The 27,966-nt window shown below is 54.1% G+C and overlaps 1 protein-coding gene and 1 pseudogene across 11 annotated transcripts in view; one reads left to right on the top strand and one right to left on the bottom strand.

Annotated features, from left to right (window-relative positions):
* Window positions 1-27,966, bottom strand: part of MROH1 (maestro heat like repeat family member 1) — a 70,064-nt gene that overhangs the window by 30,884 nt on the left and 11,214 nt on the right. For 8 of the 11 annotated variants that reach the window (XR_013352078.1, XM_077847663.1, XM_077847662.1 and 5 more), the window contains exons 2-11: window positions 21,498-21,566; window positions 20,396-20,541; window positions 16,130-16,261; window positions 15,562-15,724; window positions 15,306-15,404; window positions 11,321-11,472; window positions 10,667-10,807; window positions 10,300-10,392; window positions 7,118-7,196; window positions 6,734-6,847 (exon numbers count right to left, since the gene is read on the bottom strand). Coding sequence is in view for 10 of the 11 variants with exons in the window: in XM_077847663.1 (XP_077703789.1) it covers window positions 6,734-6,847; window positions 7,118-7,196; window positions 10,300-10,392; window positions 10,667-10,807; window positions 11,321-11,472; window positions 15,306-15,404; window positions 15,562-15,724; window positions 16,130-16,261; window positions 20,396-20,541; window positions 21,498-21,519 (1,141 nt within the window). In the remaining variant the exon portion in view is untranslated. Of the gene's footprint in view, window positions 1-6,733; window positions 6,848-7,117; window positions 7,197-10,299; window positions 10,393-10,666; window positions 10,808-11,320; window positions 11,473-15,305; window positions 15,405-15,561; window positions 15,725-16,129; window positions 16,262-20,395; window positions 20,542-21,493; window positions 21,567-21,681; window positions 21,757-27,966 lie in introns of those variants that run through there. The other 3 variants (XM_077847665.1, XM_077847670.1, XM_077847671.1) reach the window with 3 other exon arrangements.
* Window positions 26,539-27,711, top strand: LOC144283493 (prefoldin subunit 3-like; annotated as a pseudogene).

Genomic DNA, 27,966 nt, shown 5'->3' with positions numbered 1-27,966 from the left:
GTGTAAAATATCACCAGGTCATACTCTTAGGATTTGTGCATTTTACTGAATGTGATTTGTTCTTAATATCAGAAAGGGACATTCTGGGATCCCTGGGTGGCTCAGCGGTTAAATGCCTGCCTTCAGCCCGGGGCATGATCCTGGAGACCCAGGATCGAGTCCCACATCAGGCTCTCTGCATGGAGCCTGCTTCTCTCTCTCTGCCTGTGTCTCTGCCTCTCTCTCTTTCTCTGTGTCTCTCATGAATAAATAAATAAAATCTTTAAAAAAAAAAAAAAAAAGAAAGGGACATTCTGAAGGAAAAAAGATGACTGGAGGCCAAAAAACTTTAAAATATTTGATACAAAAAGTATAAAAGACAGGCAAAGACAATGAAGCACACATAAGGGAGTGCTAAAGAAGACTTCTGGAATAGCAGAATATTGAAATCCTATTTAGAAATCCTGAGATATGGGCAGCCCCGGTGGCACAGCGGTTTAGTGCCGCCTGCAGCCCGGGGTGTGATCCTGGAGACCTGGGATCGAGTCCCACATCAGGCTCCTTGCATGGAGCCTGCTTCTGTCTCTCCCTGTGTCTCTCTCTGTGTGTCTTTCATGAATAAATAAATAAAATCTTAAAAAAAAAATCCTGAGATAAGGGGCACCTGGGTGGCTCAGGTTGTGATCCCGGGATCAAGTCCCACATCGGGCTCCCCACAGGGAGCCTGTTTTTCCCTCTGATTGTGTCTCTGCCTCTCTGTGTCTCTCATGAAAAAATACAAAATCTTTAAAAAATAATAAATAAAAAACAAAAATCCTGAGATAAAATAAGATTTACAACTACATACTGAAAAGGCCTTTGACAGATCTGGGGAAAATATCACTCCCAGAACAGCCAACACAGTCAATAAAATTTCTGAATTTAGAATAAAAAAATCAACACCCTTTGGGCATCCAGGCAAACAGACCAAATCACTTGTATGGAAACTGAGACTGTCATCAGTTTTCAGTGCCAATACTTGATGCTCAAGGACAGAAGCAAGGAAAGGAAGGAAGAGGCGAGAGCTTCCTGTGTGGCCAACCTGGTGGCAACAGTAGCACCCACCCACACGAGAAGCTTCCTGGTTCAAGATGCCAAGGAATGCAACTCTGGCCCCAACTTCTTAATCATATTACAACACTTTAATTCAAAATTCGAAGACTTCTAAAAAGAGCAGAGCCCCGGCTCAGCCCAAGCTGAATGTGCATCCCAGATCTACCGCTCATGCTCACGCCAGGCCAGAGCCATTCCTGAACCACCCCTTCCCACCTTCGCCTGCAAGCAGACAGTGATGAGGCCTTCCTGGAGGTGCCCAGGACACAGCCTGCAGGAACAGGCCCACAGACACAGCCAGCACCGGGGTCACAGCAGCAACTGTGATCAATGAGTGGGGAGAGGTGCTCTGGTCTAAGCCATCCCACCAGGGGGGAGGCTGCAGTCGTTCACCCCAATGCTACACAGTGTTACATGTCCATTATGTCTCAATAAAGCAGAAGAAAAAAAGAATAAAGTCTGGTTGCCATTGAGGAAAAAACATGTTTTAAGGACTTCTGATAGATCAACAAGCTATTACTGAATTTCTCACTGCAAGCCAAACTAAGTATGTGTTTTAATTTTATGAAAACCAGAACAGGGGACACCTGGGGGAGCTCAATCCATTAAGCCTCCAACTCTTGGTTTTGGCCCAAGGTGTGATCTCAGGGTCAAGGGATCCAGTGCCATGTCGGGCTCTGCACTCAGTGGGGAGTCTATCTCTCCCTCTCCCTCTGCCCCTCCCCCTGCTTATGCATGAGCTCTCTCTCTAAAATAAATAAAGCTTAAAAAAAAAAAAAAAGCCAGAATGGACAGGACACACATCCCCCACAATGGCTAAAGTGAAAGGCTGACAGGTGTTGGCAAAGACACAAAGCAATATTCCTCACATGCTGCTTGTGCTAATAAGGCGGGGGCTATAAACTGTGGTACAAACATTGGACAACAGAATGGTTTTACTGACTAACATTGAACACACACATACTTTATGACTCCTAAGCATACGCTCAACCATACGTGCACAGAAGAGTGTTCCCAGTGGCGTGGTGCATCGTAAGAGAAATCACAGGCCATGGCACTTATCACCACGAGACTGGATGGACTACAGCTTAATTCACTGGAATCCTTCACAGGAAGGAAAGTGAGAGAGCTACACTACATGAATAAATCTCACACACAGAATACTGAGGGAAAGAGCTAAGTTACAGAGTAATTCACACGCTCAGGTCCTATCCACACCACCCGCCAGCAGGCCAGCGGGGCTCCAGGCCAGCACCGAGTACTCGCAGGCAAAGGTAGGGGGTCATTATGCTGAACGGTACACATGTGTGCTTTTTGTATGGGTGTTATATTTCAAAATAAAACTAATAATGCATGGAGACAGAAGTAATTCCCTAAGGTGTACTAGAGAGGGGAAAAGTGTATTCTTGAACTGTGTCATTTGGTAAGAAAAAGTCCACTTCCTTAACAAAATACAGCAGCATTTCTTGATTAAAGCTCTCCTCACTGTAAGGATAGAGGGAATATGCCTGAATATCATAAAAGCCACATACAAAAGCCCACAGTGGACATCATCCTCAATGGGGAAAAACTGAGAGCTTTCCCCCCCTAAGGTCAGGAACATGACAGCAATGCCCACTCTCACCACTGTTGTTCAACATAAAAGCCCTAGCCTCAGCAATCAGACAACAAAAAGAGATAAAAGGCATTCGAACTGGCAAAGAAGAAGTCAAACTCTCCCTCTTCTCAGATGACATGATACTCTGTGTGGAAAACCCAAAGGGCTCCACCCCAGAATTGTTAGATCTCATACAGGAATTTGGCGAAGTGGCCAGATACAAAATCAATGCACAGAAATCAATTGCATTTCTATGCACTAACGGTGAGACTGAAGAAAGAAACCAAAGAATTGAACCCATTTACAATTGCACCGAAAACCATAAAATATGATTCCTTGGTTTCTTTCTTCAGTCTCACCGTTAGTGCATAGAAATGCAATTGATTTCTGTGCATTGATTTTGTATCTGGCCACTTCGCCAAATTCCTGTATGAGATCTAACAATTCTGGGGTGGAGCCCTTTGGGTTTTCCACACAGAGTATCATGTCATCTGAGAAGAGGGAGAGTTTGACGGATCTGTACTCTGAAAACTGTAGAACGCTCCTTAAAGAAATTGAGAAAGACACTAAGAAATGGAAAAACATTCCATGTTCATGGATTGGAAGAACAAATATTGTTAAAATGTCTATGCTACCCACAGTAACCTACACGTTCACTGCAATCCCTATCAAAACCCCATCAACATTTTTCACAGAGCTGGAACAAATAATCCTAAGATTTCCTTGGAACCAGAAAAACTCCCAAATAGCCAAAGGAATGTTGAAAAAGAAAACCAAAGCTGGTGGCATCATAATGTCTGACTTCAAGCTGTCTTACAAAATTGTGATCAAGACAGTGTGGTACTGGCCCAAACAGACACGTAGATCAATGGAACAGCATAGAGAACCTAGAAATGGACCCTCAACTCTATGGCCCACTCACCTTTGACAGAGTAGGAAAGACTATCCAGGGCAGCCCCGGTGGCTCAGCGGTTTGGCACCGCCTTCAGCCCAGGGCGTGATCCTGGGGACCCAGGATCGAGTCCCGCATCAGGCTCCCTGCTTGGAGCCTGCTTCTCCCTCTGCCTGTGTCTCTGCCCCTCTCTCTCTCTCTCTCTCTCTCTCTCTCTCTCTCTCTCTCAGTGTATCTCATGGATAAATAAATAAAACATTTAAAGTAAAATAAAAAAGGAAAGACTATCCAATGGAACAAAGAGTCTCTTCAACAAATGGTGCTGGGAACATTGGGCAGCCACGTGCAAAAGAATGAAACCGGACCATTTCCTTACACCACACACAAAAATAGACTCTAAATGGATGAAAGACCTAAATGTGAGACAGGAATCCATCAAAATCCTAGAAGAGAACACAGGCAGCAACCTCTGCGACCTCGGCCGCAGGAACTTCTTACTAGACACGTCTCCAGAGGCAGGGGAAGCAAAAGCAATAATGAACTATTGGGGCTTCATCAAGATAGAAAGCTTCGGCCCAGCAAAGGAAGCCGTGGCCAAAACCAAAAGACAAGCTACAGAATGGGGAAGGTATTTGCAAATGCCTTATCAGATTAAGGGCTGGTATCCAAGATTTATAAAGAACGTCTCAAACTTGACACCCAAAAAACCAAATGATCCAGTGAAGAAATGGGCAGAAGACACGAACAGACGTTTCTCCAAAGCAGACCTACACGTGGCCAACAGACACATGAAGAAATGCTCCACATCCCTCGGCATCAGGGAAATACAAATAGAACCACAGCGAGATCCCACCTCACACTGGCCAGAATGGCTAAAATCAGCAAGTCAGGAGACAGCAGGGGTTGGTGAGGATGAGGAGAAAGGGGGGCCCCCTGACCTGCTGGTGGGGATGCAGGCTGGGCAGCCGCTCTGCAGAGCAGTGTGGAGGGTCCAAAAGGGGCTGAATGTAGAGCTACCCTATGGCCCAGAAACGGCCCTACTGGGTACTTATCCACAGGACACAGACACGGTGATTCCAAGGGGCGCCTGCACCCCAACCTTTACAGCAGCAACGTCCACAAGAGTCCAAGTGTGGACAGAGCCCAGATGTCCATCGACAGATGAAGGGTAAAGACGCACCTATGTATACAACGGAGTGTGACTCAGCCATCAGAAGAGTGAAATCTTACCATTTGCACAGCATGGATGGAACTAGAGGGGATGATGCCGAGCGACATAAGTCAGTCAGAGAAACACAATTATGCCTTGACCTCACTTATATGTGGAATTTAAGAAACAAAACAGAGGATCGGGGTTGGGGGGGAGAAGGGAAAATACAGTAAGATGAACTCAGAGAGGGAGACAAACCATGAGAGACTCATAACTCTAGGAAACCAACTGAGGGTCACTAGAGGGGAGGCTGGGGGGACGGGGTGAGGGGGTGACGGGCACTAAGGAGGGCACGTGGCGGGATGAGCACCGGGCGCTGCGTGCAGCTCGTGAATCACTGACCTCTACCTCTGGAGCTAATGATACACTATATGTTAATTTATTGAATTTAAATTTTAAAAAAATTGATAGATCAAGTGAAAAAAAAAAAAAAAAGAAAAAGACTGACCAAGACTCAGATGGCAGGATAAATACTGTGTGATCTCTCCTTATATGTGGAATCTAAGAACAAAAACTTATCTATCAGCTATATGTATCTATAGAACTATGCCCACTGATATAGAGAACAGATTGGTGGTTGCCAGAGGTGGAGGGCTGGGAAAAATGCTGAACTGCTTGTTTTTTATTTGTTAGTAAACTGAATAAAAGACATAAGACATTAAAAATTAGGGATCCCTGGGTGGCTCAGCGGTTTAGCCCTGCCTTCAGCCCGGGGCGTGATCCTGGAGACCCTGGAAGGAGTCCCACGTCCAGCCCCCTGCATGGGGCCTGCTTCTCCCTCTGCCTGTGTCTCTGCCTCTTTCTCTATCTCTGTGTCTCTCGTGGATAAATAAATAAAATCTTTTAGAAAAAGTTAAAAAAAAAAAAAAGAGGACTCCTGGAGCCTAAGTGTGAGGGAGCAGGTGGGAAGGAAGGCAGTGTGCCTGGTCAAGGGAAAGAACGGAGCGTCTGGAGCACACGCCATCCCCACCTCATCCCACAGGCATCATCCCCCAATTCCATGAGGAGGTCCGTGTGCACAGGCACTGTTTGTGGCTCAGCGTTGACCTGCAGCGACCCTCCCAGGACAGGAGTCAGCATTCTTGTTCTATGAAGGACCAATGAAAAACGACTTTAGGCCTCAAGGGCCATATGTGGCGCCACATTCTTTGCTTTTACAACCTGTTAACACGTAAAATCCATTCGGAGCTTGGGCTACCCAACAGCAGGCTGCAGGCCGACTGTAGCCCGAGGCCGTTATGTACTGACCAAGGCTCATCAAAGAATATACACTCGGGTGTGAAAAGTGTCCAAACTCGTTGTTGATTAAATGAGTCTTAGAAGTAGAAGCCTGAAGCCTTCCACCTGATTGTGAGGGAGTCACGAGACACACGCACATGGAAAGGTGTTCTGCAGAACAGCTGGCCTGCCTTGTTCCCAGAGGCCCACACCTGAGGCAGGTATCTCTAACTGGACACCCCCGGGGCAGCTGTGACCATGCATGATGCAGCTGAGCCACTGAGCCGGGAGCAAGCACTGAACACCCGGCCGGGGGTAGGGACGCAGCGTCCCAGCGTCTCCAGTCACCTATCAAAGGCAAATGTCTACGACAGGCATTCACTAGTGGGCAAAAAGGTGTTTTTCAAAAAGTCTGAAATTTTACAAAATAGAAAGTGGGGAAAAATGCTTTTAAGAATGTATGGGAGCAAAGGGGCACCTGGGTGGCTTAGCTGGTTGAGCGTCTGACTCTTGGTTTTGGCTAAGGTCATGATGTCAGTCCTGGGATCAAGCTCCATGTCAGGCTCCACACTCAGCATGGAGTCGGTTTGTTCCTCTCCCCCACCCCATGTCTCCCTCTCTCTCAAATAAAATCTTTAGGGAAAAAAAGGGTGGGGGGAGAAACAATCAGAGCAAGATGGTCCTTCCACCTAAAAGATGGACAGTATCTGCCTTTTCCAGGCCCTGCCTCCCACCGGACGCTCACCAGCCGAATTGATGACGTGCCTCAGGACCTGCAGGGTGCCCACGCGGGTCCTCTCATTGCTGGCGTCTAGCTTGGGCAGGAGGAAGGCCAGCAGGCGGTCAGGTGCACAGCAAGCTGAAGGATGACACACATTATTTGTAATAATCTTCGCTCCCTGCTTGATGTCAGCGCATGCAAGCCTCAAGGACTGGGCAGGATAACACCCGGGGCTGCAGCCCGGCCAGGCCTCCGCTCCACACAGACCCAGGGACAGGGAGACAAAGAAGCCTCCTCACCTCCAACCCGTGACCAAAGCTGCCACCCCGCACCAAAGTCCACAGGCCCCCACGGCGAGCAGACCCGCACGTCCACAGATGGTCCTACACGGGGGCTGCAGCTGCTTACCCAGCACAGTGAAGCAGCGCAGCACCTCCTTTTGGTTGCTCACCACCAGGGGGCTGGACGACTCCACAGGCACGCAGATCTGGTCCAAGGGACAGAAGATGGACAACAGTTACAGGGGGGTATGCTGCCTCCCAGAGCCCAAGCAGCCTGGAAGGACGGACACACGCTCCTGCGGACGTGGGGCCCCCACAATGACCATCCAGTCCTCGTGGCTTCTACACCCACCACGCAGGCAGCACAGCCTGCAGCTGGAGGCCACTCCAGCAATTCTGGTGTGGCGACACAGAAGCATGAGCCCTGTGGTTAGAGGCTGCTGCGGTACCCGGGCCTACGCCCCTGTGGCAGGGGAGGGCGGGGAGGGGAGCGGGGGCAGCACACTCTGCCCTTCCCACCAGCAGCCAGGAGACAACTTCACATTTCCTTTGGGTACAGACTAGAAACCACTAGCTCTAAATCATAGAAAGTCCTGGAAACGGAAACACCTAGTGCTGATTCATTCAAAATTGTAAAAAAAAAAAAAAAAAGTGGCATCGGTTAAAATAAAAACTGAAGCTGTGGGCAGGTGTGTCTCCGGGGTCCGCTGTTCCTCCGGGGTGACACGGAGCCCCACACCCTCGGGGGGCTGAGGCTCTGAGGTGGCGATCCAGGCCCTACACCCCCTGTCCCAGGGGCATGGCCACGATGCCAGTACCGGGCACAGTCCTGTGCTTCAGTACAGCCCGTCTTAGGAAGCACCAGAAGCGGTCAGCAGCAGAGTGAGTCCCGAAGCCGGACCCTGCTGGCTCTCAGAGGACAGGGGGAGCGGGCGCTGCAGGCACTGGCCCAGGCTCCACTCCTGGTTTTTCCCGCCATAAAGACCTGAGCTACTCGTGAAGGGTACTGCAGCGGGCTCTCACTCCGGGGGACACGCAGCAGCCCCGCGGACCCAGCCCCGCGGCCAGAAACTGAGGCCTCCAGCCAACAGCCCCACGAGGACACCCTGGTGGAAGCAGCCCCCAGCCCTGGCCAAGCCTTCGGACTGTCAGCACGCGAGACCCCGAGCCAGGGCCACGCGCTGAGCTGTGCCTGGATCCCACACCCACAGTGGCTGTGAAATAACAAATGGCTGCCATTAGGTGCCAAGTTCCAGAATAATCAGTTGCACAGCAAGAGATAACTAATGCGAGTGGGCAGTCATCTGCAGAGAAGAAAAAATTGGATTCTCACTCATGGTTTCCCTAAAATAAGTTCCAGGTGGGTTAAATAAGAAAAGTATATTGGGTAATAGGAGATCTGAAAACCAGTTTGCAGAAATCAAAAGGCTCCCCTAGATGTAACGGAACCTACGCCACCACACTAAAGACGTAAACGGGAACGTAAGCGTTGGGTGATTCTGGTGGCAGAGAGCGGCACCAGGCAGGGGCAGGGGCCATGCCCGGGGGCAGGGGAGGGCAGCCCGGGGGCAGATCTCAGCTGCTCTTCCAGCCCTCGGGCCCTCTCCTGCCGTCGCCTGGCAGAGGTCGTGCTACTGTCACTCCTGTGACAGGCAACCTGCCTGACTTTACTCCTAGCTCTCATGTTCACGGACTGATTCCATTTGCAGCTGGGTGGATTTCTAGCCGAGGGAAGCCCTCCTGCAAACGACTAATACTGAGGGCCCTGGCATGCCTGGGACTGTGCCAGGTACTGTGTCCTGGACTGTGCCAGGTACTGTGCCCAGGACTGTGCCCGGTACTGTGCCCAGGTTGTGCCTGGTACTGTGTCCTGGACTGTGCCAAGTACTGTGACCAGGACTGTGCCCGGTACTGTGACCAGGACTGTGCCAGGTACTGTGTCCTGGACTGTGCCCAGTACTGTGCCCGGTACCGTGTCCTGGACTGTGCCAGGTACTGTGCCCGGGACTGTCCCCAGGCCAAGCACAGCAGAGAGGACACGCAGCCCTAGTGGTGGAGGCCCGCCACAGGCAGGACGCGTCCCAGGGAGAAATGGGGCAGGGTGGGCAGGGGGCAGGCCAGGGCGGCCTACAAGGGTTCACGCCTGCCCTCCCCACCTCTCCCACAGACCTAGCCCGGGGCCCCCAGCAGGGAAAGGGGAGCCTTTCCCTCCGGGCCCAGGGAACGCGCCGTGACCGCTCACCAGGAGCTGGGGGCTCTCACAGGTTAAAGACACTCCTCCCGGACCCGCAGACCCCAGACCCGTGCCGCTATGACTGTTACTGATAAGCAGGTGTTGAACGTCACTGTCACCAGCAGCTCCTTCCGCATCCCTGAGTCCGGCTTCTGTCCCTGAGGTGCTGCCAAGGGCGCGTCCTGCCAGCTTCTCGGGCCGTCCTTCCGGGGGTGGGGGACGCGGGGTCGGCCAGCTCTGGGGCCCACCCTCACCACAGACAGGCTTTCCCCGCGCTGCTGACAGCTCAGGGGGCAGCTCTGAACCTTCGCCTGCTCCCCAAACCATGGGTGGGATACAACGGGGAGACCTCCACCCCGGAGCCGCGTGGCCTGGGGGTGGCTACTCGCACCTGCCTGCTGGCCCAGCTCAGTGCTCCAGGTCTCCTGCCAAGCTTGACATTTTTATCTTCTTAGGGATCTACCCACCTCACTGCTCCTCCAGCTCCTCCAGGGGCGCAGTGCTGGCTGGGGGCCCCGTGGGGCGGGTGGACCGCTGCGGGAGGGCCCCCGGGGCCAGGAGACCCCTGCCTCTCCCCCGCGCCTCTTGTGCCCTCTCCAGGACTCGCTCCCACCACTGCACACCTGCCCCCGTGTTCCTGTGACCTCCACAGCTCGCAGGCCCACTGAAGCCAGCTCAGTGGACCCTTCCCTCGCAGGCACCTGCCCCCCAGCAGCCCCAGATCTCCTCTGCTCTCTCTGCCTGCACCCCACCCTCTGGACCCACAGCCAGTGCAGACCCCAGGCCATCTCAGGCCTCTCTGGCCCTGGGGCCACCCATCCTGCCGGGGCAGGAGCTCCACAGCAGGGGCCACGCCCACGACCCAGGGACCACCCTTGCTGCAGCACCACTAGGCTGGACAGCCCACCCCACTCCTGCTCCCTGCCAGCCTCAGCAGGCACCTGCACCAAGACCTGGCGACAGGCGGCACCCAGACCTGCCCCTGTCATGGCAGCCGTGCTGCAACGTGGCCCCAGCCTGGGAGCCCAGCCTGCCTCGCCACAGTAGCCCCCATCCCCATCTCCTGCGCGTCCTACCTGAGCATGCAGAGCAGCCAGGAGCAAGTCCAGCTGGGCCTCCAGCGTGCGGCTGCCCACACCCACCGCAGCCTCAAGGATCTGACCCAGGCTCTGCTCAAGCAGGGAGGAGAGGGGCCGTCATACCTCTCCCAGGCTCCAGCCCCACCCCCTGACTGCAGAGACCCCACCTCAGGGCTCAGATAAGGGAGCCCTACCTCCACGTCAGGAATTTAGAGAGGAGGGGAAGACTCAGGACAGAGGGCCGTGGACCCCAGCCAACACGGAGTCCAGCAGCACCCTCTGAGCCACCCTTCCTCCCATCTGACCCGGGTGGGGACGGGCCGGTGGACAGAGCTCTGCACAGGCACAGCATGCAGGAGCACACCTTGGACACGTGGAAGGCCTCAGCATGCTTCCTGTAGAGGGCCACGACTCCGGGCAGGAGCTTGGGGAGCTGCTCCTCCAGCTTCTCGCTTGGGAGCAGGTGGCTCATGGGCCCCAGGGCCTCCACCACAGCGAGCCGGAGCTGACAGGAAGAGCGACACGGTGCTCGGGCCCAGACCACTGACCCGAACAGAGGCCCAAGGCCCATTCGCCAAGAACCCAGGGGCCCAAGTGAGAAAACCCATGTTACCAGGTGACCAGGGGGTCCTCGAGGGGTCCAAGGGCAGAGAGGTCGGTCAGCATGACCATGGCCAGGCTCTGGACAGCGGAAGGCCAGCGAGGCCATGAAGGAAACACCACGGGGCACCCACCAGGCCCCAGCCCCTTCCCCCACGGGCAGTGCAGGAGGGAGCCTCCAGGCAGGCTGGGGCAGAGCACAAAACAAACCAGATGCCACGGAGCCCTGGCACAGGGCACCTCCACTCCCCGCGGAAACCCCCACCTCCTGAGCCGGCCAGCGGGGAAGCAGGGGACAGCTGGCTCCACCCCACTCCCCACCCCGGCCAATCCCCTCCCCCAAAGCCTAAAGCACAGGGTGGGGGGGAGCTGCCAGCAAGGTGAGACCACGCTTCCCTGCACACCCAAGAGGCGCTACCTTGGCTTCGCGGCTCTGCATCCAGTGGTTAAAGAGGACATCGTACGCACTGAAGATGTCAGAGGCGAAGGTGTCCTTCCTGACTGTGGGGTCTGGGGCTTGGTCCAGGTTGGCCAGATACTCCAGGGTGCTCTCGCTGAAGCGCTGCAGAGCTGTCACAGGGGCGAGTGGCTGCAGGCCACTGGCCATACACACTCACTGCTAACACTACATCGGCATCCTGCCCCTTCTCGCGCCCCCAGAAACCTGCAAGACACCTTCCCAAGCACAGGGGCCAAGTGCAGGACTTCGGGACGACAGTGGGGGATGAACAGTGGGGTGAACAGCATCCCCCCCACATCCACATCCTTCCAGAACCTCAGAAGGTGACCTTTTTTGGAAAGAGGAGGTTTGCAGGTGTAACTACTTAAGATGTGGTCATGGTGGGACTGGGGGGCCTAACTCCTACGTGACTGGGTCCCTAGAAGGGAACACACAGACTCACAGATAGCAGTGTGACAGCAGGACACAGACTGGGGCCCAGACGGCAAGGACGCTGGAGGGGACAGGGAGCAGACTCCCTCTGAGCCCCCAAGAAACAACCCTGGGCACAGCTGGACCTCGGACTTCCAGCCTCTAGAATCATGAGAATACTTTTCTTCCGTTTTTTTTTAAGATTTGAAGTAATCCTTACACCAACGTGGGGCTCAAACTCACAACCCTGAGACCAAGAGTCGTGTGCCCCACTGACTGAGCCGCCAGGTGGCCACGTTTCTCTGCCTTAAGTGCCCCGACTTGTGGTGCTGTGTTACGGAAGCCCTAGGAAGCCAGCACAGGGACCAACAGCCCCGGAACGCCACTCTCGCCAGCGGGCCCACCTCACCCCTCACAGATGGACGCAGAAGCCACACACTTTGCGAGAGTCGCTGCGTCCAGGCTGGGGTAGGGCAGGCCTGAGACAGCGATCTGTGTCTGTGACAGCGACTGTGTTTGTGGACATTCGGGGGGGCAAGCCCAGGCACAACTGAAGACCTACGCGTGGGCAAGGGCTGAACCCCGGGTCAAGCAATGGGCTGATGCTGGGGCCCTGTCACGCCGCCCGAGCCTCCTGGGGAGGGGACCACACCCGCGTACGGCACCTCGGAGGCAGGCCCGGCGGCCCTGGTCCAGCACACCACTCACACGGCCCGCTTGCTCGGCCAATCTCTCAGCGAGGGCTCCCCAGGCAACAAGACTAAGCCTGACCCCGACGTGTACACGAGAGCGGTCACAGTTAGGGGTTCCCAGGAGAGAGAATTTAAAGAGATTTCAGAAGAAAACCACCTCCTGGGGCCCTTGTGTGTCACCGCGGCAGGCAGCCTCGCCTCCAGCAGAGTGCCAGGAGGCCTCGTGCCCCAGCAGCCACGTGCTGTGCCACCTGGGCAGGCCCAGACCCGCCCTTGTCCTCCCCGGCCCCCGGGGCTCGCCTCTCCGAGCTCTGTAATCAGGATGTGGTCATGCTCAACGGCGTCCTTGGCATCTCGGGGTGAATTTGTTCAGGGTAAGAGACCCCTGTACTGCTGGAAGCAGAAATCGACCTCCCCACTGCATTACGGGCTTGTCAGCTTTCATCCGTTACGCACACAGGTAGCGGGTCCAGGAGCCAAGCTCGTGTTCCATCCCCAGCCTCCAGCAGCAAGTGCTGTGGTGGATCTTGGTCTTGCTGACGCAGGCTCTGCCCCCTGCTCCCCGCGGCCAGGGCACCAGCTTTGCACCCGCGTCACTGTTTTACCTCCGAGTCTCCCTGGCTCTCCAGGCAGGGTCACTAATGCCACCTCTGCGCGTCCTGCCAGCATCCTGGGCCTCCCTCGGCCACGCCCCCAGGGACCCTGCACCCTCCCCCCACTCAAACAGCACCCGGGCAGGCCTGGCCACTTCCATCAGTTCATGGCGCCCTCCCTGGCGCAGGAGTGGGGGCCGTCCCACTTCCTCAGTGTCCTCTGGGACCATTTCCCCTACAAAAGCATCTTGGTGTGGGTGCTCGGAGGACCTTCCCCCCGGAACTCCCAGCTCCGGGGCACGGCTGGGGACGCCACGGCTCTTCCACCCACTTGCTCCGTTCATTCTTTCCAGGGTGTCTGCTGTTCAAATGCAACTTCATGCCAATCCTTCCTTCTCTATTTTCCATATGTTTTTATTTTGCTCTATTTTCTGGGGGATTTCCTCAACCTTCTCTTCCATTTCTGGTTGCCATCTGTTGTCATGTTTCTAACCCCGAAAAGCTCAGCTGTGCTCCCTGAAAGGAGCTGCCTCATGGCGACGTGCTCTGCTGTCCCCCCTCAGCTCCCTGAGGGATTGCTCACGCCTTCTCTCTCCTGCCCGCTCCCCACGGGCCCACGGCTGTTCACGGGGCTGCTGCTCCTCTCCGAGACTCTCCTCACAGGCACTCATCTGGGGCTGCTGCTGCTGCTGGGAGGACACACCTGGCCGTCTGGGGGAGGCCAACTCCACCTCTGGCGTCCCAGCTCTTCCCCCGCCAGGCCGCAGGGTCCTAGGAACTCAACCAGTGAGGACCTCCAAGCGTGCACTAGATCCTGTCCTTGGCCCGGTGCCTCCGTCCTCAGCTGGACCGGGGCCCTCCCTACAGTGGCCACTGACCCGCTCCTTGTGCTTGCGGGCCCCCCACGGCAGCAGGAGGGGCCATTCTCCAGTCCAACCGCAGGCAGGACTGCAGTTTGTGGCGAGGAGCACCCACCCTGCCACGAGGACGTCCCACAGTGGGCGTGCGCTGCTGAGACCCACTGGCTTCACGCACGAAGGAAGACCAGCCGTAGCGAATAGTGTCAGGGGCACTAGGCCCGTGAAGGGGAAGGAGTAGGTTCCTCAGCACGGCGGGGCAGCATCGGCAGCTGCAACTTCTGGGCCCCTCCCGAGGAGCCACACGGGTGGCTGGTGACGGGGCCTCGGCTGGGCCATGGGGCTCTCTTTGATCCCCCTGCAGCCCGGGTGCACCCAGACCTACGTGGCCCCCCAGCCCTCCTGCCTTGTTTCCTGCACCTGTGAGTATATAGCGGAGGCTCAGGCCCACGCAGCCCACGCGGTCTGTCCCTCTGCGTCCCGCTCCGCATTCCAGCTCTGCGGATGTCCCAGCTCAGCTGCCCCGGGAGCCTGTCACAAACTCCCTGTTCAACCAGAACTAGGTCAAGGAGGGGCTCTGTGTCCAACCGCGGGAGGGGCCATCACCCGCAGCAGGAGGAGCCTATGAGGAGGCAGGAGAGCCCATGGCGGGGACAGTGAGAAGGGGGTGGCAGCAGCTGGAGGCCCTCCCAGGGCCTCAGGGCCCACAGCTCCAGGCCTGCCTCCAGAGCTCCCAGGTGTGCACAGGCTGGCAGCCCAGCACACAAGGGGCAGCAGCAGGGCAAGGCCTCAGCTGAGTTCTGGTGGCCCTGACCCTACCCTGTCTAGGACCCTCCTGACCAGAGTCCTGTTCTCAGGGTCCCAGCTGCCCTGGGGCCCCCCACCCCCTTCGGCGCCGGAGTCGGCAGTGCTGCTGACGAAGGGTAAGGGCAGGCTGGTGGCTGCTGAGGGAGCCCCCCGCACCCCTCTGGATCTCAGGAGCCTCTGCTCCCCTCCCCCAGGAAAGCCTCCCTTTCCACTGAGGGCACGCCCCCTGGTGCCATCCCTTGCCCGGGCACCCAGAGGGAAGCAGACTCAGGAGGAAGGAGAGCGAGTGGCCCTGCTGGAGACGCCGGGCACTGAGCAGGGAGAAAAATGAGAAGTCTCTGGGCCGTGGAGAGGCATCTTTCCACACTGCCCTAGTGCCCAGGCTGAGGAAGCGCACTGCAGGGCAGAGGGGTCCCACCAGCAGCCCAGCAAGCATAGGCCGCCCACGGCTCCACCCTCACCATGAGTGCTCACCCCCCTCCTGCAGCCTGCACTCATGACCCTCCACAAAGACCCAGGGTAGGAAAGGCAGCTCCCAACCCCTCCCCGGAGACCACGCCCGCCCTCAGGGAACCCATCTTACCACAGCAGAAGGCTACCCTCATCGTATCGTGCTTGGCCATGCCCAGCATGGGCAGCATGGTGCTCAGGATGGACGTCAGGAAGGGAACCATGCCGAACACTGTGAAGAGGGGGCAGGTGACCAAGGCACCTGCCTATCCTGGCCTGGCCTCCGTGCAGCCCCTGCGTCCAGGGACAGGCAGAGGGTGCCTGGGCCACGTAGCCTGGGGCAAGGTGCGGAGAGGTCCTCCCGGCTCCTCCGGGACGCAGGTACGTACCATTGGAAGCCGCGAGGTTGGCGAGGGTCTGCACGACATAGTAGTGGGGTAGGGCGCCGGGCTGGAACTTGCTCAGCACTTCCTCCATCACCTTGCCGATGAACCGCTTCCCAACAGCCACCAGGACATTGCTGGCGGCCTGCTGCCAGTCGCAAACCAATTCCTGTCCCCCCACCCCAAAACCTGCACTGATGGCCTGACCGAGCAGAGGAGACAGGACCTCACCCTCTCACAGCCAGAGAGGCAACAATGAGACCTTCTGCCCTGTTTTCAGGCTCTCCCAAGGCCCCCCCAGGCCAGGAGCAGGGCAAGGGCAGTGCCTCCCCTGAGAGCCCAGCACCACCCCGGATGATGGGATGCAGGCATTGGTGCCCTTGTTTGCCCTGACAGCTTAGGAACTGTGCTCTCTGCCTCAGTTCCACTGCTGAAGTTATGGGTGGCCCTCCCTTCGCCAGCAGGGCAGTAGGTGTGTAGGAGGGAGGGCCCAGCCCCAGAGAGCCACACACAGACCCGTTTTCTTAATGCACTTGGGTAGAAAGTTCTAGTAAAGAAACTTCCCTCCCCCTACCTTCGCCCGGGTCATCTCACTGGAGGCCAGGAAGATGACGGCCCTGGCCACGTCTTTGTCCAGCTCGCTGATGTGACCGCTTACAACTGTCTCCATGGCCCTCAGGATCATCGTCCGGTAAGGATGTGCCAACTGAGCAGAGAAACCACTGAGGAAGATCCTGGAAGCTGAGCCCAGCACCCAGGCACCCTGCCGACCCCTCCTGCTGTCTACAAGGGCTCCTGAAAACAAATCACCCTGGCTGCCCGACAGGAGGAAAGGAGCACAGCTGACCGTTCCCCGCGCCCCCAGAACCTCGGTGCCTCGTACAGAAAAGGGCCGTGATCGGGTGTGGGCCCAGATCGTCAGCAGCGCCACGAGCGCTCCATGCAGGACCCAGGATGAGCAGATGTAGCCCCTGCCGTGGCCAGGGTCTCTGGCCAGAAGCTCCCCTGCCCCAAGAGGCCCTATCACCAGGAATTCTTCTGGTCCTGCACGTGCCTGTCAGGGGACACAACCTGCTGGGTCCTCTCACTCCAGGCCCTCCCCCAACTCAGGGGCCCTTCCCACCCCCAAGCCCCTCCCCAACCCCCACCCCGGGGGATCGTCCATCACCCCCTGCCAAGCGAGCACAAGCATGCCCGAGTGTCCTGAGACTACAACGTAAGAGCACGGCGCTGCCTGGCCCCGGCCCCACACGGCCACCAACCGAGGCTCTCTCTGTGGCTCCGGGGGCGGGGGGGGGCCTGCTGACCTCGCCCCCAGGTGAACCCTGCACAGGTCATGCCACCAGCCACAGCCCTCAGCAGCACCCTGCCACCGCGACCCCACCTGCCACTCATCCTCTCCTTAACTGAGGACTGGTGAAGCTGCAGGTGGGGGGCCAGGGGCTGGGTGGCAGGCCGGGCCATCGGCTCAATGATAGTGCCCACCCGGTCCCGGGGAAGGAGCCCCCAGGTCTCAGAGTCTGGAGGACAGGGCAAGAGAGTCGCAGGAGGCAGGGAAGACCGAGGCTGGCCTTACCCTGAGGGCCCCCACCTCCAGGAATGGAGCGGCCAGGTTGGGGGGCACACTGTGTGCAGCAAGTGCCGCACCCGAGCTGGGTCAGGACCGAGCTTGTGCGCCAGAGAAATGCAGCCAACGCTGACAGCAGGGGTGATGGCCCACGGCGGGGCTCAGCCAGGCCAGGGCTCCCTCCCACGGAGGCCAGAGAGCCCTGGCCACACCACACCACGCCCACAGACAGGCAGGATTTTTGTTCCTGAAAAAAGCCAACACCCGTCATAAACATCTCTAGATACATGAACAGATCACGGGAAACCTGCCCTGGTTTTCTGGGCCAAAGCTCGTCTTCGGTTTTGTCCTGATAATAAATGTTGTCAAAACTCCTCTGACCACACATGCAAGGGTTTACTTGACCTTATTCCATTGGTTTGTGTGTCTGTCTCTAGCTGGTCTCTACCACTGTTTGACCCCAGCAGCTCTCTAGTAAGTTTTGAAGTCGAGAAGTGAGCCCCTCCGGCCTTGTTCTCTGTCAGCACTGCCTGGGTAATATCTGGGGCCCCTTGAGATTGCACATGAATTTGAGGATAGCGTTTTCTACTTCTGCAAAAAAAAAAAAAAAAAATCCTCACTGAAATTTTGATAGGGACTGCTCATTATTTGATAATTTGATAGAGCTGCTTATTTTTAAAGAAAAGGGTTTTTCCCCATTTTCCATTGCTCTGCAAAGTTCAACGGGCAGAAGAGCAGTCACATCAGAGTGAGGTGTAGGTGACGTTCCCTGACGAGGTTCCGCGGGCCTCAGCAGGCTCGGCACGCATAGGGGTAACGCCACGGCCCTCTAGGTCACTCTAGCACGGCGGGATCCGAACTGGGACAGACAAGGAGCAGCGCACAGGCTCGCCTGCTGCCAATACAGGCCTGGGACAGGTGTGGGCCCGGCCTTGGCCACGGGACACAAAGCTCAGTCACCACATGGTCCCCGTGCAGCCACCTCAGGTCCCGGCCTGAGTGTGTAGAAGCTGCTCACTTAAGCAGACTGGGATTGTAACCCCAGCAGAATAACTAACTGCACCAGAGAAATTCTCTGCTCCAGCTGCAACCATGTCCCGTGTCACTCTGTTCTGATGTCAGGATCAAAGTCCCTTACGTGACTGGGGAATCCGTTCCACTCCTAACGGGGGGAGTGGGTTCACATGGTTCACGCTGAGTGGCCCTGGGCGACAGGACCCACACCCACACGTGGGCTTGCTTCCTGCAGACCCTGCAGCCTCCATGGGGGGTCCTGGAGTGTGCTGACGAGCGGCCCGTCAAAACTCCCTTACGGTAGAATGACTTTCTAGAGAAAACCAGCCCAGAAAAGCAGTAAGAACAGAGAGAACAAAAACTCCAATCACTATTTGGAAGCTTGGTTTCCAAACTGTAACTGTTATTACAGGATCCCCTGAGATTCCTACATGGAAACCTAACCCCAAAGTGATGGTAGTGGAAGCGGGGTTTTCGGGAGGCAAGTGGGCCATGAGTGTGGAACCCCACCAGTGGGGTCGGTGCCTTCTAGAGAGACCCCAGAGAACCCGCCTGCCCTCCGCCGTGGGAGGACACGGCAAGAAGGTGGCCTCTAAACCAAGCAGTGGGTCCCCAGCACACACGGAATCTGCCGCAGGGTGACCTTGTACCCAGGCCCGCAGAACGGTGACTAGTACAAGCCTGCTATTGCTGGCGTGACCCCGACACACCAAGGTGGCGATTTCTGCCCGTTTCCCCAGGCACTTGTCTCCCACACTCCCTTTGGGGACAGTCCGTGGGATGTGAAGCGTGTGCACCCTGTCCGAGGGAGTGGCCCAAGCAAGCTGTGATGAAGCATAAGCACGTGACAGAAACTGGAAGAGAGGCGGCCTAGGGGAGAAGGAGGTGCCTGCAAGGGAGCAGCCTCTGTAGGAGAGCTTCCCATGTCATGTGGGAAATATGCAAAGGTAAAGGAAGATTCTCATTTTTAAGTTGGTTAAAGAAACCAAAAACGCTGGAAGAGGTGTAAAACCATGAGCTAGAAAATGACAAGCATGAAGCACGCTTAATTTTCCAACGAATCGCTATAGCTAACCAAGGCCCTGGCAGCTGCCTCCAGGAGGCACTCCCTGGCCACAGCCACACCCTCAAGTGGCCAGGGCGGCCCCAATCTGCTTTCACAATCAGACGCTGATTCAGCACATCACGGCGATGGAGCCTTTCAGCCCACGGAGAAGGACCCTGGGGTCCGGCACAGCAGCAGCACGAAGCTCCACAAACCACAGAAGAGCCATGGAGGATGCACACGGTGCCCAAGCGTGGGGGTGTGCCCTCCCGATGCACGCCACCAACGGGGCGTCTGCACTCACAGTGCCCACAGGCGCCCTAAGGCTCCTGCACAAGCACATAAGCCCAGGGACAGCGAGGAGAGCCACAGGGAGGAAGGAGAGGCCCTCAGCACGAGGTGTCACAGGGCTGCCGCTCAGCAGGACGCAGTTGATCCAAGAGAGGATCAGCTCCCGCTGTAGAGAGATCCCTTTTTATCAAGGTGTTAAATCAAACAAAAAGAAAAATGGTCTTTTAAGGCTGCAGAAGTCTCTCTCCCTTCCAGGATGGGCCCAAACCACATACTGAGACGGCACACGACTGCTCCAGAGGACAGGGAGCCAGCAGTGTCAGAGCCAAGGCCCAGGGGCCGGCCGGCAGCGGGTCCAGGAGAGGAGCTGGTTCCAAGCCTCCCCCACGGCACGGGCGGGACATGCTGGGCAGCAGTGGCACCGAGACCCCAGGAGTGTGTCACACCTCTGCCAAGTTAGCAATCTGCAGGAGGGCAGCGAGGGAAAGGCCCCGGCCTCCTTGGGCGGCCCCCGCGGAGTCAGAGCACTGGTCCACCCGTCCCTCACTGCAGCTGATGACAAGGGGATGTCCCCCCTTGGGGGGCAGCACAGAGCCTGGCAGGAAGAGCTGTCCAGCCTCTAGCCAGTGAGTGAACGGGGATGGCAACACCAGGACAGCTGGACACTGTGCTGCTGACCAGCCCCACCCAGTGCCCCGTGACGGGACCAACCCACAGGCCACAAGGCACGGCGGCTCGTCTGCCCTGGAAACGCCCCATCTCCGGGGAATTTGGACTTGCAGGTGTGGCTTTCTGCCCACAGCAACCTGGCTCCACAGGTCTGGGCCCACCCTCCCCTGCAGACCCCGCCCCAAAGACCCTCAGCTCTGCCCCCCAGAAGGGCAGCTCACCTGCCCCCCACCCCGCGGCCCTGGCAGGAATACCTTCTCATGCTGCCACAGGTACTCCTCACAGGCTCTGAGTGCCTCTGCTGGCTGTGCATCTCCCAGGGCACACAGGGCGCCACACACCTGCTCCTGCACCAGAGGGTCCTTGTCGGTGACGGCATCCAGCAGGATGGTGGACAGCTCTACGAAGACAAAGCCCAGGGTGTGCGCTCAGGCCCGGCCAACCCTACCAGCTGGAGGACGCCTGCCCCCTCACACTCCTGCACTCTCCCGCTGCCTTGGCAACCACCCCGCCACCCACTGCCTGGCCCCCTTACACACCTCAGCCATACACACCTGAGGCACTTGTGCTGCCTCCCTCCACCTTGCTTGCCAGGGTCCCTGGGGCCCACTGGCACCTGCTCTGAGGGCACTCTGGCTAACTCTACCCTGACCTTACACCCCAGGCTGGGTCTGCTTCACATCTCCTGCCCCCACTGGACTGCGGCTGCTGTAAAACGCAGATGTTACAGGCTGAGGGCCAGGTGCCTCAGGTGCCTCAGGTGCCTCAGGAAGCTGCCCCCAGGTGGCCAACTGCCCCATGCTAGGGAGTCCCACCAACTGCACCCAAAGACGACTCATCATCCCATCCCCACTGGTCAATGCCCTACACCCTCCTGACCAGTCCCCCCCGGCCCCCCTGGACAGGACCCTGTCACCCTCGGTGTCCCTGGAGCACAGGGCGTGGTGCTTGCCATGGTGCTTCTAGCACCTCACTCCTGGGGACAGAGCTCTGTGGGGCAGGGATGGGTCTCCCCGTGAGCTCAGCAAACTGCTGGCCGTGGCTGCAGGGACAGAGCAGACAGCCAGAGCGGCTGCTGGAGCCAGGCCTTGTGTAGAAGGGACAAAGGCACAGGGCCCAGCAAGCACCACTCCCTGCGACGCCCTGAGCCAGTGGCCTACCCGCCCGTTCGGCAGCTGCAGAGACAACTACTACAACTACTTTGGTTTTCGTTGTCGTTGTTGCTTCCTAGGGAACGTTGCTTCCTAACAAACACGGAGAGAAAGCCACCCAGGCAACAGCCCTTCCCTCCCACCCTCCAGGTGCCTACTCCACCCCGCGTCCCGCCCTAGGGGCCCACGCAGCCCACGCACTCACTCCTCACGTAGGGCTCTGCCATCTCGGCTTCTCTCACCCGGCGTGAGCATGGACAGCTTCTTCACAAGCCTGGAGGAAGCAAAAGCAAGAGGTCAGCCATCCACCTTCCAGTTTACAGCCAGTCAGTGTTTGTGTAAAACATGAGCCCCAGGATCCCTGGGTGGCTGAGTGGTTTAGGGCTTGCCTTCAGCTCAGGGCGTGATCCTGGAGTCCCGGGATCAAGTCCCGCATCAGGCTCTCTGTGAGGAGCCTGTTTCTCCCTCTGCCTGTGTCTCTGCCTCTCTCTCTCTCTGTGTGTGTCTGTCATGAATAAATAAAGTCTTTACAAAAAAATTAAAAAAAAAAAAAAAAAAAAACATGAGCCCCTGGGGGTGGTCCGTCCCCTGAGCCTCTAACTCTTGATTTTGGCTCAGCTCGTGATTGTGGGATCCTGGGACGGACCGCACTTTGAGTCCCATGCTCAGTGGGGAGTCGGCTTGAGACTTTCTCCCTCTCTCCGCCCCCTCCCTATTCCACACGTGCTCCCTCTACAAAAAAAAAAAAAAAAACCTCATTAAAAAACCCCACATGAGGGATCCCTGGGTGGCGCAGCGGTTTGGCGCCTGCCTTTGGCCCAGGGCGCGATCCTGGAGACCCGGGATCGAATCCCACATCGGGCTCCCAGTGCATGGAGCCTGCTTCTCCCCCTGCCTGTGTCTCTGTCTCTCTCTCTCTCTCTCTGTGACTATCATAAGTAAATAAAAATTAAAAAAAAAAAGAATTGTTATAAAAAAAAACCCCACATGATTTCAGTCCCTTTTCCTGGGGGAGCTATCTGCCCCAGCTGGCAACCCTGCCAGGCTGTTGCCAGCCCACATGGTGACCCGGGCAAGTGCGGTCACTGCCTCCACCTACAGCAGCCTCCTTCACTCCGTAAAGAAGAGAGGGCACACGGAAGGCTGGCATCACTGGCAGTCCATGCATAGCAGGGAAAGCTGCCCCGAAGGCTGAGAACAGGGCCCCGATCTCGGCAGGCTCAGGTGCCCCAGGCCGAGGGTTCTAGCACAGCGCTCAGTGAGTCTCCCTGGCCTGAAGCTGCATGAGCAGCATGGGGATCCAGTGGGTTCCCGGGCACCAGAAACCAATCATCCAAACAGCCCATGGCATTAGAGAGGTGCTGCTCTGGGGGCCCCCGGGTGACTCAGTGGGTTGAGCATCTGATTCTTGGTCTCGGCTCAGGTCACGGTTTCAGGGTCATGAGGTGGAGCCCCACGTCAGGTTCCACACTCACTGGGGAGCCTTCTTGAGATTCTCTTCCTCTCCCCTCTGCCTCTGCCCCTGCTTTACTCTCTCTCTCAAATAAATAAATCAATCCTAAAAAGGGGGGGGCAGTTTTCAAATAGTGCACACCTTGAAACAACCCAAAGAATAAAGTCCGTCAATATGCAAGTGCCTCTGCCTCTTCGCCACATGGTCACAAGCTCAAACCTATGTCATACTCTCCAAGGTCCTTAAGGTCAGAGGGGCGGTAGACCCTCGGCGTGGTGGCTGACGCTATCATGGATGCCTCCTGTTCGCTGGCAATTCCGCCACCCCTCACCGATCACTTCCTCCCCGGGCCCTCCCCTCACTACCTCTCACACACAAAAGGACACAGATGATACAGGCGAGTTGCCGTGACCTCCCCTAACCGAGCCAGACGACACCCACCTGGCTACAGACATACAGCAAGGAAAGCAGCACAGTGAGAAATCACGGGGTGTGTGGTAGCAGAAACACAAGTAAGTGAGAACCCTAGTTCAGGAAAGCAAGCCAGCCCCAAGTTTGCATCCAGCCCACCAGAACCTCAACAAAATGACAGAAAAGATGCAAGTTTTTATTTTGTTTTTTAAAAAAAATTTTTTTAAAGTAATCTCTCTACACCCAGCGTGGTGCTTGAGCTCACAACCCCAAAATCAAGAGTCTCGTGCTCTACTGACTGAGCCAGCCAGGTGTCCTAGTGATGCAAGTCTTGAAAGAATAAATCCACAAAAGCACTAGAAAACCAGATAAAATTAGCAAACCAGAAATCTCCAGGAATCCCAGGCAGATAGAAAGCAGATGGAGAAGACTCTGGTTTGAAGATGCTGGCATCAGCAAGGTGTTTTCCCTTTCTTCCTGGAAAGTATCTAAAAGTACACATTTCATTTGTGGCAGAGCAAGAAGGTGGCAAAAAAAAAATCCCAAATCCCGGGCAGCCCGGGTGGCTCTGGTTTAGCATCGCCTTCAGTCCAGCACATGATCCAGGAGACCCGGGATCGAGTCCCACGTCAGGCTCCCTTCATGGAGCCTGCTTCTGCCTCTGCCTGTGTCTCTGCCTCTCTCTCTCTCTCTCTCTCTGTCTCTATGAATAAATAAAATCTTTAAAAAAAAATCCCAAATCCTAAAAGAACGATAGGCTGAAAATGTTGCAGCTGTCAGGCAGGGTATGAGGTATGCTGTCAGCAGGTTCCAGAAAGAGTCCAAAGATACTTCTCAAAGGCGGTGGCACATCATCAGATAGAACCCAAACCCTGTGGGCAGCCCAGGTGGCTCAGCGGTTTAGCGCTGCCTTCAGCCCAGGGCGTGATCCTGGAGACCCGGAATCGAGTCCCACGTCAGGTTCCCTGCATGGAGCCTGCTTCTCCCTCTGCCTGTGTCTCTGCCTCTCTCTCTCTCTCTCTGTGTGTGTATCTCTCATGAATAAATAAAATCTTTAGTAAAAAGAAAAGAAGAGAAGAGAAAAGAAAAAAAAAGAAAAAAAGAACTCCCAACAGGCCAGGAATGAAGCTGCTCCCAGCAGCCAGAGGGGACAACATCACAACTCACAGCGTATTGGAAAGGGCATTCAAAAGGGCTCTGCCACAGTAAAAAAAATTAGCTGTAAAATAAATGCTGTTCTGGTCTTATCTAACAAAGCTAAAAGTAAGACCTGAAAAAATCAAATTATTTCTAAGTCACTTAGCTACATCCCAGCACAAAGTTCAAGAATCATAAGAGAAATGCAAAAATATCCAGCACCAACAATGTCTGGCATCCAATCAAAAATTACCAGGCATACAAAGAAGCAAAAAAAATACAACCCATAATGAAGATGAATCCAGCAATACAAACTGATCCAGAAATGATGGAGAAAAATTAGTAGACAAGGACATTTAGACAGTTTCATATACTGTACAAATTATAGATTTCTCTATAATTGGCAAAACAATTGTACATATAATCAATCAGTAAGGGTACAGAAGACCTGAACAATACTGTCAACCAACTTGACCTAAGTAGTATTTATAGAACTGTCTATTCATCAACCGGAGAATATATATTCTTTCCAAAAGCACATGAAATATTTACCAAGACTGATTATATTCTGGGCAGTAAAACAAATCTCAGTAAATTTAAAAGAACTCAAGTTATACAGGGACACCTGGGTGGCTCAATAGTTGACCGTCTGCCTTCAGCTCTGGGCATGATCCCAGGGTTCCAGGATCAAGTCCCCCATCAGGCTCCCTGTGTCTCTGCCTGCCTGTCTCTGATGAATAAATAAATGAAATCTCTAAAAAAAAAAAAAAAAGAATTCAAGTCATACAAAGTTTTCTGACTACAATGGAATTAAATTAAAAATCAGTAAAAGAGGGATCCCTGGGTGGCGCAGCGGTTTAGCACCTGCCTTTGGCCCAGGGCGCGATCCTGGAGACCCGGGATCGAGTCCCACGTCGGGCTCCCGGTGCATGGAGCCTGCTTCTCCCTCTACCTGTGTCCCTGCCTATCTCTCTCTCTCTCTCTCTGTGTGTGACTATCATAAATAAAAATTTATATAAAAAAAAATCAGTAAGAGAAAGCCATCTGAGAAATCCTCTAATATTTTAAAAACCACTCAATATGCTTCAAAATAATGCATGAGACAAAAAAGAAATCAAAAGTAAAATTAGCATTTTGAAGTGAATGAAAATGAAAAAATATATCAAAATTTGGGGGAAATTTATAACACTAAATGTCTGTATTAGAAAAGAAGAATGTTGTGATCTTCCACCTTAAGAAACTAGACACTCAAGGGTGCAGGGATGGCTCAGTTGGTTAAGCGTCTGACTTGATATTGGCTCAGGTCATGATCTCATGCTCATGGGATCAAGCCCCATGTCAGACTCTGTGCTCAGCGTGGATGGAGTCTGCTTATCCCTCTCCTTCTGCTCCTCCCTCCACTCATGTGCTCTTTCTCTCAAATAAATAAAATCTTTTTTTTTAATCTTTTTTTTAAAGATTTTATTTATTTATTCATGAGAGACACAGAGAGAGGCAGAGATATGAGGCAGAAGGAGAAGCAGGCTCCATGCAGGGAGCCTGACATGGGACTCCATCCCAGGACTCCAGGATCATGCCCTGGGCCTCAGGCGGCGCCAAACTGCTGAGCCACCCAGGTTGCCCTCAAATAAATAAAATCTTAAAAAAAAACTAGACACACAAATGAACCAAAAGGAAATAATAGATATTAGCACATAAGACAAAGAAATAGAAAACAGAATAGAAAAAAAAATCTATGATACCAAAGGCTAGTTATTTGAGAAGATCAATAAATTTGATAACCTCTAGCCTGACAGATCAGGAAAAAAAGACACAAATTACCAGTATCAAGAATGAGAGGTGACATCACTATAGATTCTAGAGATACTAGGAAGAAAATAAAAATACATTATGAATAACTTTATGCCAGTAAATTGAACTTTTTTTAAAGTAAACTGGACGTCTTAAAAGAAATAGACAAGTCAGGGGCACCTGGCTGGCTCAGTCAGAGAAGCATGAGACTTTTGGTCTCAGGATCATGGTCATGAGTTCAAACCCCATGTTGGGTGTAGAGATTACTTATAAATAAATAAGTAAGCTTAAAAAACAAAAAGAAAAGAAATAGACAAGTCAATTATACCTCAATTAAAAAATTATAAATAAGACAGACAAGTTCCTTAAAACACACAAACCACTAAAGCTTATGAAAGAGGAAATAGATAATCTAAATAAGGTAGGCCGTTCGGCGTGCGCTCGCTTCTCCTAGATGGCGACGGCTAAGGACAGTTGTGGCTTGGGAGAAGTGGCCGCAGGGGGAATGGGCGGCGGCTCCCCCTGGGGATTCCGGAGGCCGTGTTAATGGAAGATGTAGATTCCTTCATGAAACAGCCTGGGAGGGGTATCCCTGGGTGGCTCAGCGGTTTGGCGCCTGCCTTTGGCCCAGGGCGCGATCCTGAAGACCCGGGATCGAGTCCCACATCGGGCTCCCGGCATGGAGCCTGCTTCTCCCTCTGCCTATGTCTTTGCCTCTCTCTCTCTCTCTGTGTCTATCGTAAATAAATAAATTAAAAAAAAAAAAAAAAAAAAAGAAACAGCCTGGGAACGAGACTGCAGATACAGTGCTGAAGAAGCTGGATGAACAGTACCGTTAGTATAAATTTACAGAACTCAACCTTGCTCAAAAGAAAAGGAGCCTAAAAGGTCAGCTTCCTGAAATTAAGCAGACTTTAGAAATTCTAAAATACATGCAGAAGAAAAAAGAGTCGACTGGTTCAATGGAGACCAGATTCTTACTGGCAGATAACCTGTATTGCAAAGCTTCAGTTCCTCCTACTGATAAAGTGTGTCTGTGGTTGGGGGCTAATGTAATGCTTGAATATGATATTGATGAAGCTCAGCATTGTTGGAAAAGAATCTATCAACTGCCACAAAAAATCTTGATTCTCTTGAGGAAGATCTTGACTTTCTTCGAGACCAATTGACTACCACTGAAATCAATCTGGCCAGGGTTTATAACTGGGATGTAAAAAGAAGAAAAACAAAGATGATTCTAACAAGAACAAAGCATAATGCTGGCAATTAAGAATGTGGTTCAGTTTTCCAAACATGTTATTTTAAGTACCCCAAAGTTTATACCTAAAGGTTGACATGACTTTGATAGATTTTCTTTTTTAATGGCAAGAATGGTAATTAAAACTTCAAAAAAGATAGCCACCATTTTATTATAGAAACAAAGTTAGTTTCAGATATTTTATGAAATCAGCATTATTTTATTTTTATTTTCAGCAAAGTAAATGCAACTTTTATCCTTTTTTCTTTTTTTTTTTTTGGTTTGTCATAAAAAAGTCTTAGCCGAGATGGCTGAGGTATGCTATGGAAACAGAATGCTGAATACTTTTCTTTATTGGATGATATTTACTCTCACTTGATGTGGCTAAACCAGTATAGAGGTAGGAAAAATAGTTTAAATATTTCCAAACTTGTTTTCTTTAGTATATGTGGGGCTTTATGGCTCTCTGTTGCTATTATTTGTGTTATATAAATGGATTTTCATGAATTACTACTTAGCCAATAACTATTGCAATAGTCTGTACTTTTCAAGAAATGGTAATTTGCCTTCCCAAACATAAGAGGGCTGTCTATTGGGATCCCTGGGTGGCGCAGAGGTTTGGCGCCTGCCTTTGGCCCAGGGCGC

This window comes from Canis aureus, chromosome 14 (genome assembly GCF_053574225.1).
Source record: "Canis aureus isolate CA01 chromosome 14, VMU_Caureus_v.1.0, whole genome shotgun sequence".
Lineage (NCBI taxonomy): Eukaryota > Metazoa > Chordata > Mammalia > Carnivora > Canidae > Canis > Canis aureus.
This window is presented reverse-complemented; position numbering and strand designations above follow the sequence as displayed.